Source organism: Dermacentor silvarum, chromosome 10, assembly GCF_013339745.2.
Source record: "Dermacentor silvarum isolate Dsil-2018 chromosome 10, BIME_Dsil_1.4, whole genome shotgun sequence".
Classification (NCBI taxonomy): Eukaryota; Metazoa; Arthropoda; class Arachnida; order Ixodida; family Ixodidae; genus Dermacentor; species Dermacentor silvarum.
Window position 1 is genome coordinate 33,621,101 of NC_051163.1, and position 19,377 is coordinate 33,640,477.

General features: G+C 43.9%; 1 protein-coding gene across 1 annotated transcript; it reads right to left on the reverse strand.

Annotated features, from left to right (window-relative positions):
- Window positions 1–1,647: 1,647 nt before the first annotated feature.
- LOC119466259 (sorbitol dehydrogenase) lies at window positions 1,648–18,865 on the reverse strand. The gene is made up of 9 exons (XM_037726736.2): window positions 18,513–18,865; window positions 18,365–18,398; window positions 16,410–16,574; window positions 14,623–14,782; window positions 11,866–11,984; window positions 9,174–9,239; window positions 7,366–7,541; window positions 5,786–5,907; window positions 1,648–2,790 (listed from the first exon to the last, which is right to left on the reverse strand). The coding sequence occupies exons 1-9, from the start codon at window positions 18,573–18,575 to the stop codon at window positions 2,634–2,636; spliced, it is 1,062 nt and encodes a 353-aa protein (XP_037582664.1). The 5' UTR covers window positions 18,576–18,865; the 3' UTR covers window positions 1,648–2,633.
- Between the last annotated feature and the right edge of the window lie 512 nt (window positions 18,866–19,377).

Sequence of the window (19,377 nt, forward strand, 5' to 3'; positions counted from 1 at the left end):
TGAGTAAGAGGCACTCTTACGATTGTTGTATCAGCGGGTAACCTTTTTAAAAAGCTGTAGACAATTTCGAAAATGCTGAAACAAATTAGAAAGATAGCTTATTTGTAATGGTGCCAAATTGCGTGCTACCATGCTGAATATTTGCACATTAGTTTTATTTGCGTTGGCTGTATGGCCTAGTTCAGTCCACATTTGCAAAACAAAGAGTGGAGAATTCAGCTCAAATTGCAAAATTGGCTCAGAGTAGAAGGTGCAAGTTCCCAATATACACAGTTGTGTACATGGCATCTGAAAGGGTTAAGGGAGCTCTGTACCTGGCTATAGTGACACATTTATTTTAGAACAGTAATCTAGTCCAAGTCCGATTCCTCTTTCTTCTTGTTTACCTTTAGTCACTCTAACAATTCACCACCTTTGTTTGCTACACAAGTGCATAAGAGTGCATGTGCGAGCATCTTGGCACTCATCTGGTGGTCACTCAGCAGTGGTCACATTCAAAGTTAATGAGTAGAGGTAGTGCAACACCGTCTGACGAATTTGCCAACCACATTCTAAACTTCCTTCCGAACTGTAAAGTTAGCTTTCCTGCAAGACAGTTTTCCCGGCTTGTATTAGTGTAGCCATGTTTCTAAATGGTGCACATATGCACAGTTTGTGCATTTCATGACGTGGAAAGTGTTGGTGTGACTCCCATGATGATCCACGCAAAACAGCCAAGTGCTAGAGTGCACAGTTTGTACTTAACGTCATTCGATTGATGATCTCTCCCGCCACCAGGTGGCCAAACATTGCGCGCTCCAAATTCTGGGGTTTTTCGTGCCAAAAATCACAATCTGATTATGAGGCATGCCGTTGGGGGACCCCAGGGTTCATTTTGACCACCTGGCGTTCTTTACCATGCTTTTAAACCTAAATGTGCACGAGCGTCTTTGCATTGTGCCCCTATCGAAATGCGTCCACCACAGCAGGCATTGAACCCATAACCTTCTTCTTTCTGGGGTTTTACGTGCCAAAACCAGTTCTGATTACGAGGCACGCCGTAGTGGAGGGCTTTGGATTAATTTTGACCACCTGGGTTTCTTTAACCGTGCACTACAATGCAAGGACATGGGCGTTTTTGGGACCTTAAGCTCAGCAGCGCAATGCAATAGTCACTAAGGTACTGCAGTGTCTTGTGGCTATTCCAGCCATTGCAATTGTGTGTTATGCCAAGTTGGTTCCATCTACCCAGTCACACTTGGTGTGCTGTCCACAAAAGAAGGGTGCAGTAGCCTTTTCAATACAGTCTTAATGCAATTGCACCATTTTGCATTATCATAGTGGGAAGCACTACTTTTCAACGTAAATGGCCCATCGTTACTCTCTGCCAGAGGCTATGCAGAAAAACCGCCTTGCAATCTCATCTTGGGGTATATAACACAATGAAAGCCTTTCTTTAGTGTGCCTTTCTTGTATTGTGCAAGTCTTCTGTTATGCCAGCGCCCGAATTTCACGTGGTGCATTTTTATGCCTTTACAAAGTGTCTTGTTAACGTGTGTAAAGTTTTACGTGGTTGGCTAGTCATGTATGTAAATAAACTTGTGCATAAAGCTTGCAAGATGTGTGCTTCTTACATGCTGCAACTAAAACCATCTCGAAAGCAATGCAAACTGAGCTCATGTCTTTATTCATCATGCCCTTATCACATTCACATACAGACCATGTTTTTATCACGTATAATGTACTTCTAGTGAGATATATGGCCGAGTATGTTAAAACACTTGAAGCAAAGCAACATACTACTCCATAAAGTATATTTAGCAAAAGTGTAAACATGGCTGCATTCAACTGTTCAACGTAGGTCTCCTTTTCTTATGTATGATTTTGTAAGCATAAAACTTTTGTAGCATGTATTACATAATGTATTAAGTATCATTCAAAGAAAACTATGTACCATACTCAAAAACTATTTATGGCATTCAAGTTGGCCCCTCTGATAGTAATCAAGTGTTATCACATTCTGCAGAAGGAATAGACAAATACAAAGTACTAGTTGCTGTGCACTACCAAAGTGCGCATGCTTGGTTTTATAAGTGTCAATGCCATGCTTTGTTCTTGTTGCAAGAAAAGCTTCGAAAATCGCTATTTGGATCATGACATTCTATGTTACTGAATACAGTGTTTATTCCAACAATGCCATTTGTTGACAGAAGCCCGCGAATACATGCAAAGTGCCTCGAGCGGCCAGTCGCGCGGCAATTCTGCGAGTATTCGCAGGCTTCTTTATACTCTGAAAAACACATTTATGTAGCAAGTATTGAGCAACAGAAAGCTGTATTGGGAGTTTTTCTCATTGAAACTTTGATAATTAGGGCAGTATTTCTCGAGTTAGATAATTAATTACAATTAACTAATTAAATCTCAGTAACACAAAAATTACTGGCAGCTACTCCACTGTACTGGAAACAATACGCACTAGGTTTGCTTTGCGTAACGCCGTTCCTCTTTTTTTAAATTGTGCTGCGTGAAGCGCAAGAAAAACAAATTGCAGAAAAACAAAATGCCCGCAGCTCACGCTGCACTGCCAATACGACCGTAAGGACCTCGATCGTGGAAAGAAGTGTCGTCAGAACTGCAGTTGGACAAGGACATCATTAGGAGCTGCAGTCGATCACCACTTTGATGGCCCCGCCAGCACCCGTCTTGGCTGTCTCGAAGGCTTCAACCGCAGATGCAAGCTTGAAGCGATGAGTTACCAGAGGCTTGACATTCACTTTGCCCGAAGCGACCATGGTGAGTGCCGTGGGGTAACTGCGAAAAATAGTACGGACACACAAGCTTTGTGTGCCTTTCTATCTACAGCTTGAATGCTACGCAGTTAATGTAAATTCGATTTCCATTAATTCGGTCCTGACAGGCAGACAAAACTGGTCGAATTAAACAAAAGGCAGAAAGAACTTCAAAACATGCCGTTAATTCACTTCACAGTACTTGCTTAAGTTAGCTTCGCCGCAGTACAGCCGTGTTATGCAGTGAAGCTCCAAAGCGGGAAAAGTTACCACTGTTACGGGACATAGCACTTGTTCCTTAACTTACACACGCACATGCGCAGTCTCCGGTCACTGTATGAGCACCGAGACTAATAAGTTTACCCTGCCTTCAGAGCTATAGAAAAAACGCTGCTCTTTTGTTGGCTTTAAATATCCCCTTGACTTTCCCAGTTCATTCATCTTACCGCATTCCTTTTTGCTAGCTTTCTCAAAACACCAGATGGTTTTTCTCCACTTCTCAGTGCACAACGCGTGCACACACAATTAAGGAATGCGTACTAGTCCCCGTTAATGGTCTTGTATACGAGACACATGGCAGGCAAAACGAGGGCTCAAATCGCCACAGCAAGGTGAGAAACAGCTCTGAATGGCTGCCAGTATGCTTACTATGTGTCTAGGTGTTCGTACTGTGACCGGAGATGGCGCGTGCATGCATGTATAATTAATAAACGTACTATGTCCCGTCACAGTGGCCCCTTTCCATTCTTGGTATGCTTCACCACGATATACTTGCGTATACTTCGCCGCATAACACGGCTGTATTGCAGCAAAGCTGACCAGTCAAGTTCGAATTATTTGGTGAAGACCAATTTTGAGATCGAAATAACACGAAGTATGCGCCCACAGAAATGTATGGGAGCAGGAAAACGTAACAGTGAGGAAGGCTGCAAATTGCCACAGAAAGAGCTATCAAACGTCAGAAAGAGCTCTGCACGGCCGCAAGTGCAGTTTCAACGCTCACACTGTGACAGGAAACTGTGCATGTGTGCATGCAAAGACACATCGTACTACATTCTGTGACAGTGGCCCCGTTACTCAATATGCTTCACCGCAATGGTTTAGGCGTGCTTCGCCGCATAACACGGCTGTGTTGCGGCAAAGCTGACTTTAAGAAAGTGGCGATAACTACAATCACGCCGAGACATGCTTATCGGCAGGGTTACTTGTGTCCCAAAGCCCCCCTCGGGCCACGAGCTCAAAGGGGCACTATAGGGCAAAACATATTTTTTTCTGTAGGGTTTATTGTACAGCAACTGGGGGGCACATTAGGCAATGAAGGACACCATAGTGGGGGGTTTCTGGACTAATTTTGGCCACCAGGGCGATTTTTTAACGTGAAGCAAAAGACTTGCATTTCTGCATTTCGTCACCACTGAGGGAGAGAGAGAAGTCATAAGGGAAAGGCAGGGAGGTTAACCAGGCTGATCCCGGTAGGCTACCCTGCACTGGGGAAGGGGGAGAAGGGATTGAAAGAGGAGAAAGAAAAGAGAAGTTCACACCCTGCAGAGTTACACAGCCAAGCGTTCATAGCTGAGTTTCGTCACAGGCAGTCTGTCCAGTGCACCTCAGAAAATGCAGCAGCGCCTTTGTAGCCCTGCACATAGACATGCAAGGCCACGGGCACAGAATCTTCTCCTCCGTAAAAGGCCTGTCGCCCAAAGGGCACTCCTCTTATCTTCGTATCGGGGGCAGTCACATAAGAGATGTCTGGTGGTTTCCTCAACACCACATGTGCTGCAATTGGCACTGTCCACCATTCCAATTAGCAATGAATAGGTGTTTGTAAAAGAAACTCCTATTTGCAGGCAGCACTGTAATGTTTCTTCTCGTCGGCTAAAACCCGGTAACAGTTGTAATTGCATCTGTGGCTCCATGGCATATAGGCAATGGTTGGTAAACTCCGGTGTATTTTATTTTCTGAGAGTTATAATGTGGGCAAGACTGAATGCAGCTGCCACCACCGGGTATCGACCTTGTCACCTAGATGGCAGCAGAACGTCATAGCCACTACAGCCAGGTATAGATCAACATTGAACCAATTTTGTCCGGTAAAAATAGTCTTTCACTACTGCATTTTCATTTACTTTGTGGAAAAATGAGGTTGAATATTCCTGGAGAGCATGGAAGTTGAAGCTTCTGTTTCTTGGATTTCGCACAGAAACCTGAGCGGCCGTACGTCAGTGTGGTGTCACGGATTTCGGACTACAGAAAACGTCCGAAAAAAACAAATGCATGCTTTTAACTGCTCTCAAGGGCTCAAATCGCCACAGCCACATCAGAAATAGCCTTAAAGACCTGCCAGGACACTTGCTAGGCGTCTCGGTGCTTGTACGGTGATAAACAGCAATTGCACACGTGTATAATTAAGGGACAGTAGTCCCCTTCGTACTCTTGGCATGCTTCAACGCAATATATTATGTATGCTTGACTGCATAACGCCACTGTAGTGCCGTGAAGCTCACTTTCGGAAACCAGCATTATGCAACGCTTTAAACCCTTGCTGTGCTTTCCGCCCTTTAATGCCATTGGCGGGTATGATGATTCCAAGTGAATGCGACGTCACTGTCCTCTGTGACTGTTGTGTAGACACGCAAGCGTGCAACAAGCGAAAATTCAGGAACCGGAAATCCTGTATGCGTAACGATCGAAAATGGAAATTGCGGAAGCAGAAACGGAAACGGTGCAAGCGACAAATCAGGGAACAGTGGTGCACATCAAAGGTTGGCGCTACTCAGCAAAAGCGATGGTGGCACGTGGATGAAAAGGCTCTAGTAATGACAAGCTGGGGCAGGAACTTCGGGGTGGTGCTGTCTCCCGTCTTGTTTTTACGTCAGCTCAGGCTTGCCAAGCCTCGTTCTCGCGGTAAAAGTGGTTGTTTTGCTATTGCAAAAACCACAATCTACAAACAGAATTTAACTCGAAAGAGTGCTAAACCCAACATGTGAAAACTTCATAGCCGCGGACGACATACTTACCAGTTCGCGTAACGGAAGATTCCACGGATGTCGATTTCACGGCAGGCGGCATCCACCAAGGGCACCTTCACTTCGTTTGGTCCCATGCCAACAAGAACCAGAGTGCCTCCAGATTTTGTGGCCTGCAGAAAGCACGCATAACTATGAATGTGGGCAGTTTAGAGTTCAGTGATTTCAAAAAAGCTTATGTAGTATAGTTGAGCAGTCCAAAGGACATGAAAAAATAAGAGAACAGGAGAGGTACCAACTTCTGTATTGTGGTGGTGGAATAAACAATGAAAAGTGACGCAGTACACGCAAAAGAATGAAAGAAAGAAAACATGCCATTAATGTGCAATCACGTCATCAGCAACACCAATTTAATTTCAACTGGAAAACTTTATTTCGACTGGTAAGTATTGTAGCAATAAATTCTTACTTCGATGATAAAAATCGACATGATTATGAATGAAGAAAATGAGGACCAAATTTCTCATATAGTAAAGATACACATACCAAACCAATGCAACGCCTAAGCTTCCCTTAGGAAACCAATCAATCAATCAGTCAATCAATCAATCAATTAAACAAGGCAAGCCACTTCACTGCTCCCGCATTGTGCTGTAATGACTCACTAAGAAGTGCAAATGGCAACACCAGAAAACATAACACTTCAGTCTTGTTTTCTCATTCCCTCATACATGCACTTCTGGTTGGCAAGAATTTCCAAGCCTCACAAATGCTTACACAACATGTGCTTATGAATAAAGCATAGAGATATCACATCACTCAATTGAAATTCAATGAACCCACAAAAAAATTACACAAAGTAGCACTAATATCGAAACAACAAACTGGATTCAGTGTTTGCACAACCAGCATTTATAAAGAACGTTAAAAAAAGTTCATGTGTTTGCATTCTTGGGAACCTGAAAGAAAAAATTGTCATCCACCTGACAGTAGCACGAAGCTATAAAAAAAATCCAAACAGGTTTCTCAGAAGCAAAGCTTTGCAGTTGAAAAACTTATCCCGGTTCGGGTATTGAACCCGGGACCAATGACTCTTCGGCACGGTCACTCCGTCATCTAAGCTAACCTACCAGGAGGGTAGCGGACCGCAGAGCACAAGGTTGAATTAATCAACTCGAAGCACTGCAGGGATACAGAATTGGCAAAAGTGTCGCCAGAATGTCCCTGCAGTGGCTTGAGTTGTCAATTTAGCCTTGCTCTGCGGTCCGCTACCCTCCTGGTTAGGTTAGCTCAGATGACAGAGCGACCCTCCTGGAAAGGCGTTGGTCCTTGGCTCGATTCTCTAACCAGGACATCATTTTTTCTCAACTGCAAAGATGTCTTTCTGAGAAACCCGTACGGATTATCTTTGTAGCTTCATAGTACAGTCGTGTGGATGACAATTTTCCCTTTCATGAAACTTCCTCCATCTTGGGAGCTTTCAAAGAACTGATTTGCCATCTTTAGGAACCGTTCAGGTGCGTGCAGCAAACATAACAATGACGATTTGATTAACCTAGATTTGCTCTGAAGAAACCAGGCTCATTCAAAATTTTGTAGCAGGATAACCTGCTGCTTCTGCGACCACTCACCACCATGCCAAGTTGGGTGGATGACTCGGCGCCGGTGCATTCAATGGTGACCTCGGGCAGGTCGCCGATTGTGTAGAAGATTTCTAGCTTAGCGTCCTGCACCGTCTTGGAAGCAACGCTGATGACGGAGTCGGCGCCAAGCGTTTTTGCCACCTCGAGTCTGCTGCTTACGATGTCTGCCAAGGAAGCATACGAATGCCAAGCATTGTCGGAAGCATTCGATATTCACATGAAGAATGAATGACACCTCGGTACAGAACAAGAAATCCAAGCTTTTGAACAGCTTCCTTTGAACTTATTTGGTGACACAAATGTTACAGCATTTCATTTGTTGTTTTTTTTTTTCTGTTGGCTTTTTCCACGGCCACGTGATCTAGCACTTTCCTTATTGGAATTCCCCATGCCTGTTGAATGTACAGCCGTCCAGCTCTTGAAACGTGATACTCGGAGCACATGGCTGTCAGCGCTTTTTGCACCACAGGTGAGCGTTGGGTGATTGCTTTGGGGCCAAATGCAGACGTAATGCATCACAATGGCTTTCCCTCTCATCGTACACCACAATGCATCAGCTCCATGTCCCCAGTGCCCCACAATGGCATAAGAAGCGATGGCACCCACGCAGTCAGCGATTGAAACGACTGAGCTCGGCAATTGAAACTCGCCGGTTAAAACTCGGCGATTGAAACTCAGCGATTGAAACTCAGCGATTGAAACTCAGCGATTGAAACTCAGCGATTGAAATGCGATACACTGACGTGTTTCGAGTTTCAATAGCTGGGCACTCTACTTAACAGGCTTCAACTTCCGCGCAATGTACCTGTTTCTGTTGAAACTGGCAAACAACAGTGCGTGACAGATGCTGCTGAACTGTATGGTGTTAAGGGCTCAGTACAATGACACTTTTTCCAGAAAGAGAAAATCTAATTTCAGGAGAATTGACCACAGCTACAAAAGTGAAATGATGAAAGCTACTAGGGCAAATGCCGTCTGCACACTTCACCACGCCATCTAGTGGCTGCTTCAAGAAGCGCTGAGTCAGGCAAGCAGGGCCGCGATTTTGTAGCGATGCTTTAGAACTTATTCTATGCTAGTCTTATCATCCACCGCTCACGGCCGGCTGATCCCGTTGATAATGCGAGCGGACCGTCGCTTTGACCACTGACAAAGCGCGATAAGCGCAAAAAGGCATTATCACCGGAAAGGCATCGCTACAAAATACCGGCCCAGTAGAACATGCATTCCGGTCTATGTCAACAGAAGAAAATAACCTGACAAGCCAGATTTGCTGTCAACTGATCGAATGTGCAAAGGAATGAATGAATAAATGAACCAATCTATAAGCTGGGTTTGTTTTTCGTACAGAAACAAAAAAAAAAGCTAGAGGCAAAGGTCGGAGTACACAAAATGTTAAAAATGTTGACAAATTAATTTATGAAAAAAAAGAAAAAAAAAACTAAAAAAATTGCTTCCCATTATGTGATTTATGATTGAAGTAAAAATTTTTTGTTGGCAGGTCCTCAAGTGAAAATTGGAAATCAAGCCCAGTTCAATTAATTCTGTCCACAATGGCAGCCAAAATCAAAACGAATTGTAAATATTGCAGATGCCATTGGTTCTGCAAGCAAACAGATTGTACCCTCTGGTGCAACTCGAGTTGCAGTCGGACGATGCGTAACCATTTGCAAGTGAAATGCACAGTGGTTGCTCACAAAATCGTCAGAATGTGTCACGTAGGAGAGGAAATTTCAGTTCACAACAGAAAGGAGAGGGCATGTTGCATTAGTTGAGAATTTATATAGTACACCCACCAGTCATGATGACGCGGCTCACTCCCATGGCTTTGGCTGTGAGCAGGCACACGAGTCCAATGGGACCTAGTTGATCACATAAAATAAACATCAGAGAGAGATAAATGGTTAAAGATTCCATCACGTGCTGTCAATTAAATGACAAGGAAGTGCACAGCATGATCCTGTGAATCTAACTTATACAGTCGAACCTCGATATACCAAACCTTGATTTAATGAAATTCGTGATGTAACGAACCGTTTTTATTTCCCGACTGCAGTTTCATTGAATCAATGAAACCTCGAATTAGCGAAATTTGCAATATGAGGAAGTTTTCCGCTGCAAGTAGAACTTCGTTTTATCAAGGTTCGACCATACTACACTATACAGTTATCAGGCAATGCTGCAGTAGCTACGTAAGTAGTGCAGTCATAGAAGTCACACTTGGTGCGTTTTGCAGTGCACACGTTTTTTTGATCTGCAATGCTTTCTGCGGTATAACTACTTCACAGATTATACAACTATAACATGTGAACATAAGGTTAGGTCAAATGACGCATAATTGGTGCACTTTCACGCTTCTGGTATGCGACGTGCTATGTTTTGGTCGTGAGCGCATGTGGTGTGGTGTGGCCGCTGGTTGCATAAATTTGTCACTCGGTTTCTTTGGTGGTAAATAGCGTAACAACTTGCATATGGTACGGGGATTTTTTCCCAATTATTAGTGTCCCAAATTTCTGCCTCGTATTACATGCAGATCCAAACGAAAATTTCATCCAGAAATCGGACTGAAAGTTTTGATTTCATTATTGCTACATGGCTACCATCATCTTCATTGTCCTCTAGTGTTCAGGAGACGGCATCTAGAGAAGCCATGGGTTTGGCCATCATAATGTGCTGGCACAGCAAGCAAGTATTGTGCTTTTAAGAAGTGCGGCATTTTGAATGCGCTAAACAGCACAGATGATGACTATTCCTGGGAAGAGTTCTTGGAAAAGGAACTGTGCAAAGACAGTGCAGCCACAAACGACGACGAGTGAAGTGCACAGTCACTACTCATTTGTAAATAAATGTTCTCGCCGAGTTTGTGGTACTTGTATTATATGCAGATGAGACTTTTTTCTGCTTTCTGCTATCCCCAAATCGCACCTCGTATTATTGCGAGTTCGTATTTTATGCGTGTTTTAAGGTATGTTCATATCTGCGGCGTCTATGTGCAACAATTGGAAATCTTTTGAAACATAATATAATGACACAATGTTACATCGAATTACTTGACGCACACCTATACCCTTCTGTCATAAGTGACGCTCTATTTTTGTGGTTGCAAATATGAGCAGTGAGAGAATTCTCAAGCCCTTGTAGCATTGCCTGCTACATATGTATGAAATGGACTACAATCAGCCTGCTTTGATAAAAAAAAAAAAAAAAAAAACTGACAAGACCCCTGAATGGTCAGAAAAGAGTCGTCTTCAAGTTTGCGAGACACATAGATTGGTGATCATTTTCATGCTAAAGGTGAAACAGTGTGGCACAATTACGCATGTTATACGTCACAGATGAACAACAGAAAGGGCATTCTATAACACGATAATAATTATTAGTGATTTCTATGGTACAACGAGCAGTGTATGGCCAAATAGTGCCGATGCTGCATAACACACATACTTGCATACTTTTTTTTGCCGTGACATTGTTGCTGACCTGTTTGCCCTGAAAAGGGTCTTTCGTACGGAAATTGCATGTGTGATATTTTTTACTGCTGTTGCAAAATATCGAAAGCAGATATTTTCAACATATAGGTTGTTTAGTATTGTTTCAAAGATTATCACTACAATCTACGGTTTTCAGCATGTGTTTTTCTTTTTCCTGTATTGCTTGACGTACTGGTATGTTCAAAGTAAATGATATGTGAGAAATGGAACTTGCATACTTGTCAAGAAGCACATAAGCATAAATCAGTCGCCTAACTTATCGTAACATATTACTGAAAATAAGTGTTACATAGTACTCCCTTAGTGGATTTTTCATGGAAAATGATAGCCTTACCATAGTTTTGAAAAAGTTTTGTATGGCTAGATTAAAGTGTGAACTCTACTTCTATGCCGCTGCTAAGATATACGAATTTACAGCCAAAAAGAAGCTTTTGTGGATGGTTTGGGCTTCGCTGCTGCTTGCTGATAAATTCTGCATCCACTTCTCTACTAACTCTACATTTTATTACAGATGAAACATTAAATTCGCTTCCTTTTTCCAATGTTACTCTTCCTGTGGTCATAAAAGCACTGATGAAAGAATTTTACGTCATAAAGAAAGGGTCTGAATTGTGTAGTGATACAGCTCTTACATTGTATTCTTCAAAAATATGTTTTTAGACATGTCATGAGAAATTCAAAAGTAACATGGCTATTTCATCACAGTGTCTATTGCGCATGCATGGAAGGCTTTTTCATTATGTGTCCAGAACTATCATTAAACAGCTGGCAGCTCGTGCTTGTCTGTCTCTAGTCTTTCTCGATTCCATGTTGCTCAAGTTGCTCCAAGTAGAATAATGTACAGCAAAAAGCACTGAGGCTACCACAGCGACTGTGACATCTGCGTAAATTGCGTTTTTTTTTGTTTCAGTTCACAGCACATTTACAATGCCACCAAGGCGACGGCAAGTACCTCTAATTGACTAATTATCCTAAATATAAAAAGCGAGAGACGAACCTGCACCACATATCAACAACGTCTGGCCAATTTGGAGCTGCGCTCTGCGACAGGCATGAACTGCCACTGACAGCGGCTCCAACAGAGCGGCTTCTTCAAAAGACACGTGGTCAGGCAACCTGCAGAAAACGAGGATATGAGCTCAGAGATCCTTCTCGTCCAATTTTGTTATGATGCATAAAATCGTGCCGCAGCTGAGGCAGTCAAATTGGTCTAAGGAGCAAACCTTACTTAGATTGAGCAACGGGCTCATGCTCAAGCAATGCACAAAACCGTACGAAGAACGGGAAGACCTGAAGAGCTACAAATGGCTGGCTCCTTGAAGGGCCCCTAAACAAGCGCAATTGCAAAATGTGGTTACAGTACACTGGAAGCTGTAATGCACCATTTAAGGAGCATTCTACCGAAAACAATTTTGCAAATCGGTTAATTATTGCATGAGCCAGACGAAATTAACAATCCCGTTACCACGCCGCCAGGAGGTGAGTGTCGCTGCACGATGGAGACACTCTCTTCCTCTGCCTCTAGTAGCGTCCCCCCCCCCCCCCAAGTGGAGATACTTCCCTACCTTCTCCATACCGAAGCCGAGAAAAGTAGTGCGGCATCAAGCCCTGGCCTTCTTCTTTTACTTCTCTTCCAGATTTGCAGCGTTGCGAATTTCCATATTGGATGATATGATATTACTCACCATCACTAGATGGTGAGTAAGAAGACACTGCTATGAGGTATTTGTGCTGGTGACCGTGACTCCCTGGCTGGGAGCGGGCTTCCTTGAGAGGGAAGGTGTGCGGCGTTTGGTTTGAAATTTCAGCTGTTTTCGTGGCGCGCAGCGTCGTAATAATTTGCAGCCACAATTGTCAGCACGTCATGTATGCGCTACACTTGTTTGTTTACAATGGCCAAACCTAGTGAGGGGCCCTTCAAACGGACACACTTTGAGCCAGCTACAATGAAATTCCACTTTGGCTAAATGTGTTGCAACTGAGTAGTTCATACTATTGAAAAAATCTGGGCAAGGCTGCGGGGCTGGCAATGTTACAATTTCTTTATTCGAAATTTTGAAACAGCACCTAAGCAGACGACGCAGACACCTGATGGTTAGCAGATGTCACGTAAATCCCAGCATGCCACCTCTGAAATAGTTCAGCCCCCTAGTCTCGGAGGTCATGCTGAGAAGCCACGCATTCTTGGTTGTGTATTGCTTCTGGTGAGTGGCAACGGCAGCATTAAATTTTTTTTTTTTTCAGTTTAGGAATCAAAAACGTCTAATTCTGCGAGCTTTTCGTGATGCATCCACTTGTACTTCAAACACAATATCTACACTATCTGCAACTAGAAGTACTATTGTAGCACATACAGATGAGGACGCAAGAAGGCACATGTGTGCCTGTGTCTTTTAGAAGGCACACCGTGTCTGTCTTTCATGTGCCTTCTCACGTCCTCGTCTGCACGCACTTCAACAGTACTCCAAGATGCCATATCAACAAGCCTGCATTGCCAGTGCAACTAGGCTTTGTACGGGGTCCACAATTTCATTGCATTTGGCCTTTAAGGCAAACATTGTGCAAATCTAGTGTGCAAAATGGCATAACAGGAACAGAACATTTGCAAGTGAGAAACAGACATAAACATGGGAGAAGGTTGGCCACCACCACTGTTAGAATATGGAACCAGCTCCCCAGCTAACCGGTATGCCAGTAGGCCAGCTTACCAGTGGGCAGGTCTTAGTTAAGTGTGCATAACACTTTTTGCCCACCTTTCCGTAGTTTCTTTCTTGTCAATGAATTGTAACAATAAATAATAATTGTTATTATTACAATGATGTTATAATAAAAGCAGATTATTCCCTAAACAGATTATTTTCCTCATCCTTTTATAGCATTTGTATCTTGAATATAGAGTGCATATGTACTGCCTTATTCAACTGAACTTATTTAGGTCCGCACCTACTTGAACTGTATTCTCTTGAATATGTATCCTGCCCCTTTCCTGCAGCAGCCTCAAATGGAGAGGCTAGCAGTATGTTCAAATAAATAAATAAAATAAAATATGTCCATTACGGTTGGCAAGTAGTAGTCAACCAATAATTGTAAGGTCAATTACGCTGCATTTAAACATGAAAAAAGATGCAAGTTGGCCGATTTAATTCAAGGTTTTTCAGAAAAGAATGCACTGATGACACCTCTTTGCACTACTCTGTCGATGCTACTTTTAGGATAGCGCTGTCCCCGTTTGCAGCCCTCAGACTTGCTGTGAGCAGCAGCAGCATGACCTCAAAGACTGCCTGTGTAGCACAGGACCCGCGCACACTGCCTCACTGTAGATGGGATATTTGCACCCATTTCTTAGGGCGGTCTGCTGCATTTGTGAAATATGTGCCATCTCCAGTTGCCACCTCCTCAGCAACTCGGTCATCGAATTGGCGCAGGGCAAATCCTGAGACCATTCTGAGCACTGCAATCTATCACTCTAGTTGTACTTATTATTTGCTTTAATTATGTGTCGTTTCGTTTGACAGTGACACATGGAGCTCTAACAGGAGGTGCCTGAAGATTTAATACTATAAGGTTACATTATTGGGCCACACATACCAAACAGTTGCCACACAGGCGTACCGAATGCTTCGTCAACAAAAGCTACACGTGACACCCCTCTTCACCAAGGTACACTACACCACAACCGAAAATGTGTGCCCACATGGGGGCGCTAGTGAATCGTTAACAAACGATAAGAGCTATGCAAGCAAAAGGCACTGACTGGTAGCAGAAGTCAGCAGCATGCGTGTAGAACCGAGTGAGCGTCCCGTGATGTGGTGGTGTGGCACAGAAGACGACATCGGGACACAAGTTGTATCGGCCACCCTTGCAGAAGTTGCATTTACGACATGGCACCCCAGGTTCGATTGCCACACGATCACCTGGTGAGTGGCGGGATGACCACAAACACGACATGTGCGGCTGATTGCAAGAAAAAGGAAATCTAAAAGCAGCTTCTGCATCCAGAGAAAGACCCGAGACATAATTGCCCAGAATCATCAAATGTGACATATACAAGGCATGTCTTAGAAGTATTCGACCATGCTCCCCTCCACAGAAAAAGCGCGTCGCATGGCAATTTCATTGCCCTCATCCCCTTGAAAGTAGTTCCCTCCAGCTTACGCACACTGAGTCCCACGATCCTTCCGCTTTTCTAAACATTCCTGGGACACCTCCTTGGGAAGTGCTGTTAGGGCAGCCGTTGCATTACACTTGATGTCTTCTCAGGCTTGAAGATGTTTTCCTTCCAGACACCTTTCATTTTCAGGAATAGCCAAAACTCACCTGAGGCCATGTATGGAGAGTAAGGACCTTCACGGATCACAGTGTGCATTGCCAAAAAGGACAATCGCATGAGCTGCATGAACAGAGGCATTATCCTGATACAGTTGCCAGGTCTTTGAATTCTTCCTGGGCACTAACTTTGCAGGCACACCCTGCATGCCCAAATTGTGCACCTTTGTTGCTATCCACCAGCTGAGCAATTTCTCTCACAGGTAATCGATAGTCTTGCATTACCAAGGTTTGTACTTCACAAGGAATGACATTACAATGGCTTGTCGATAGCCTTCCAAAGCGTGGCTCGCTTTCAACGGATGTTTGGCCTTCCTGGTGGTGGTTGCATCACATTTTTTATTACTTTGTGTCTGTTGCATCCATCTCCAAATGCTAGTATTTTAATCTTCCGAATTGCTTCTGCTTGGCTATTACCCAGCTTTGCACATACATTTATGCGGTATCCTTGTACAATCCACTCCATCATTGTCTATCACTTAAAATTGCGCTGAGATGAGACGACAGTATTCAACACAACTGGTCCTGCGCAACAGCAGACGCAAGTAAAGGTCATGCCACCTGCAGGGTAAACATATCACGGACCCCCCTCACATGCTGCACAGTGTGGCCAACCTGCGCCCTGTAGTTGTATTTAAAATGATTAAGTAGATCAGATACTTTTCTTCAAACAGGCCTTGTATTGTCTCATTTAAACAATTCTGCCTTCTCATGGCTGCCTTAAAAAATGTTCAGTAGCAGCATTGGATTACATTCCTCAAAACTGCACATGCTTATGTGCGCATTTCCATGAGTTTAGTAAGCACTGTAGGCATTACATTGTCGGCTGATTGGTATTACAATAGCTCATGAGACTGACTTGGTGGGATAGTTGGTACATGGTTATACTAAGAGAATGCATAGCAAACTTGAAAAAGGGAGAAAATTGAGAGGCGGACATAGACAAAGTGACAGGAAGGTGGCTTCCTTACTGTCGGTTTGTCTGTCTATGCCTGCAGGCATAGACAAACCGAACCCCCCCCCCAGTACCGATTTTTTCCTTTTTCAAGTTTGCTGGCATTCTCCCAGTATATTACAATATCTGCTGGAAAGCCTATGCTTCTCCGTGATACCTCAAATGTCATGCATGCTATTTTTCACTGAGCTGTGTAATGTGTAAGGCGAACACACAAGTGTACTACAGCAAGTTGATCTTGGACATGCAAAGTTGCTTACCTGGCTTCAAGTGCGTAACATTCTTGCCAGTTTTCACCACGGTGCCGCTGCTTTCATGGCCGAGTACCATTGGCTCGCGCACGATGAAGTTGCCGATGGCTCCGCGTGTCCAGTAGTGCACGTCCGAGCCACAGATGCCGACTGAATGCACCTGTATTTGGACATCTGTGACATCACGGCAGGCCGCTGTTACTTTTGTTGCCATAGAAGCCACAGTCGTTGCAATAGAAAGTGTTAGATGGATGGATGGATGGATGGATGCTATGAGCATCCCCTTTGAAATGGGGCGGTGGGTTCTGCTACCAAGCTTTTGGTCTTATTTTGCCTAATGTCCTACTTATATATATATTGAACACACAAAGAATTCCCAGCATCAAACTTTTTGAACCACCATTGGGAGCTTTGTTTTTGCATGCCTCCATTGTTTGTGGTTTCCCTACTTTTCTGCCACCAGCTCTCCAGTCGCCTTTTACTAATCTCTATCGCAGAGATGTTTACTTTCCCCTTGCTATCCCTGAACCCACGGGCTTCAAGGAGGCCAGCGGTGCGTAAATCGACAGCTGGGTCTTCACATTCTTCATTCATCTTCACATTCTAATAAAACATGTTTCATCGTTTCCCTAGCTTTACCGCAGCAAGCACATGCTTCTTCTTCCTTCGTGTAGCTCACTTTATAACTTCGCGTTCTAAGGCATCCTGATCTCACTTCGAAAAACGAGATCAAGATAAAAGCCTGAAGCCGATCTGTTCACAACAACTCATACTACCACCTGGTGTTGTGGCCCAGCATCAAGAGGAAGAAGTGGATGATGACAGGACTGGGAGGCTGACTTGACTGGGAGGCCTAGTGTGTTTGTGTGGCTAATATGCGTCTCAATTCGTGCCTCCTCTGAGCACAAATTGTTGCACGATTCATGCAACAATTCAATTATAAGGGGACATATAATGCTCAAAACTACTTCCGTTTTTCAAATGTCCCAATCACAGTAAGATAGCCGTAACAGCGGAATACAGTATAGCCAGTGTTTTTAATCCAACAACATTAAGAAGGCATGCTTGGTGCCTGATTTGGTCTCGCAAAAATTTTGAAACAAGATTGTATTTTTTTGGTACACTTGTTTGTCTAGTTTTCCCGGGTTCTTATGCCGTCAGAAAACCAGAACCAGTCCACATTTCTACAGCAGCTTGCTTCTTCAACAACGAAACACATACGATGATGATGTTTATTATTATTTTGTTGAATAAAGCAGACACGCAACAGGGCCAAGTGTTTTCCTAAACAATGTGCACCAAGAAATTAAGTTCTGCAGCAATATCTTAGCAAAAAGTCAGCATTGGCACGCAACATCTGTTTTCAAGATTGTTAGAATAGATATGTAGTTCACTGTATATGTTCAGATGGTAAACAAAATGCCAAAGTGTTGTTTTGGTGCTATTTGTAAGCACTCACTGACAGCTATTGAGGTATAGTAAGGAAGCTAAAGCTGATGAAACATTCAACAATATGTACATTCTGCATCACATTAGTTGCTGTGGTGCTCATGCACATAACTCCAAATAAGTAATATCTATTACAGTCACCCCAATGAAGTAGAGGCATCATATTACACCAGATTGATGTTGCCGTCTGCAGGGGTAAGTAGATTTGCCAAACTTTCGGCTTGCACAGCTGTGCTTCTTATGGTATTGGATGGTTAGAGAAGGGAATTCACCAATCCATACCAATGACTGTCCACGCGCCGTTTAACGGCTACTATTGGTTATAAATGCAGTGACGCAATAGAATATACGAAGTACGGATGTGGTGTTATACGTGCGCATGCGATTTCGAAAGCAGGAAAAAAGAAGAAAATCTTAGGTGGCGCAATATACCATTTACTCCACAGAATGTTCGGCAGTGCCTTAGCGTAATTTAGGAAAACGAAGGCTTGTTGAGCAAGCACCAAATGCCGTACCGTTATCGCCAGGCTCTGGTATCGGTCGTTGTTCCTGGAATGCAAGGGAGAAAGCATGGAATTTCTAGTATGAGACTGACAAGAGAATTATAAATTATCAGCAGCGCACTGCTGGTAAATCGCACCCAAATTAGCATGAAACACGTACCAATCGGAGATCGTCCTTCTTGTAAAGCACAGCAGACAGATTGTCGGCCTTGGCACCGGCCATAGTTGATGTAGTGACGCCTTATTTCACTTCAAGTGTGCACCTGAGAGTACTTTTCCAATGGACCCTGGGTCTCGAAGCTAGGGTGGCTGTCTACAGGCGCCTGCACGCTTGAACTCCGATCGCGTCAAGTGTTTTGGCTCAATACCTCCAGACTACGCAGACTAGGCGTTTACTAAACCGCCAAGGCCGCTTTTGCAGCCGGCACCTAGTCGGGCGGGTCACATCATTGATGAAAACAAGACGAAAACATTGGCGACAACGCCGCCGCCGGCGAAACGAGGGCCACCATTGGACACGTTGTGCACATGACCGGCAAAGCCAGCCGCTATCGCTGGTTCCACGTGTCGGCATTTGTTTTGGTTTCGTTTTTCTCGGTTGAGCAGAGATGGAGCAGAGAGGGCGCTATTGCATGAACTTTTGTTTGGAAACAACCCTGGTAGATGGCGCGAGCGGGTCTGAACCAACTGTATGAACCGCATGTAAGAATAATCGAAAGTCAGGGTAAATAAAATTGTACGTACGCTGTCTGCAAGTGCTGTGTGTGTGCGAGTAAAAAAATCACGGGCTCCTGACGCCGAACAACGTATTAAAAAGAATAAACTGAATGGCTGTAAATGCGGTAAACGCGCGCGTAGGCACGAAGACCGTTCGATCCAGCGCATTCAATCAATAACATTATCCTAGCCCTGCATTGATTTATTGCGGAGAACGCAATCTATTTGGGCAGAATGACAGCCATTGCGACAAAACTGCCGGAAAAAACGATTTCAGTGTAGGTTAACGAAGATGCCCCTGTTATAGC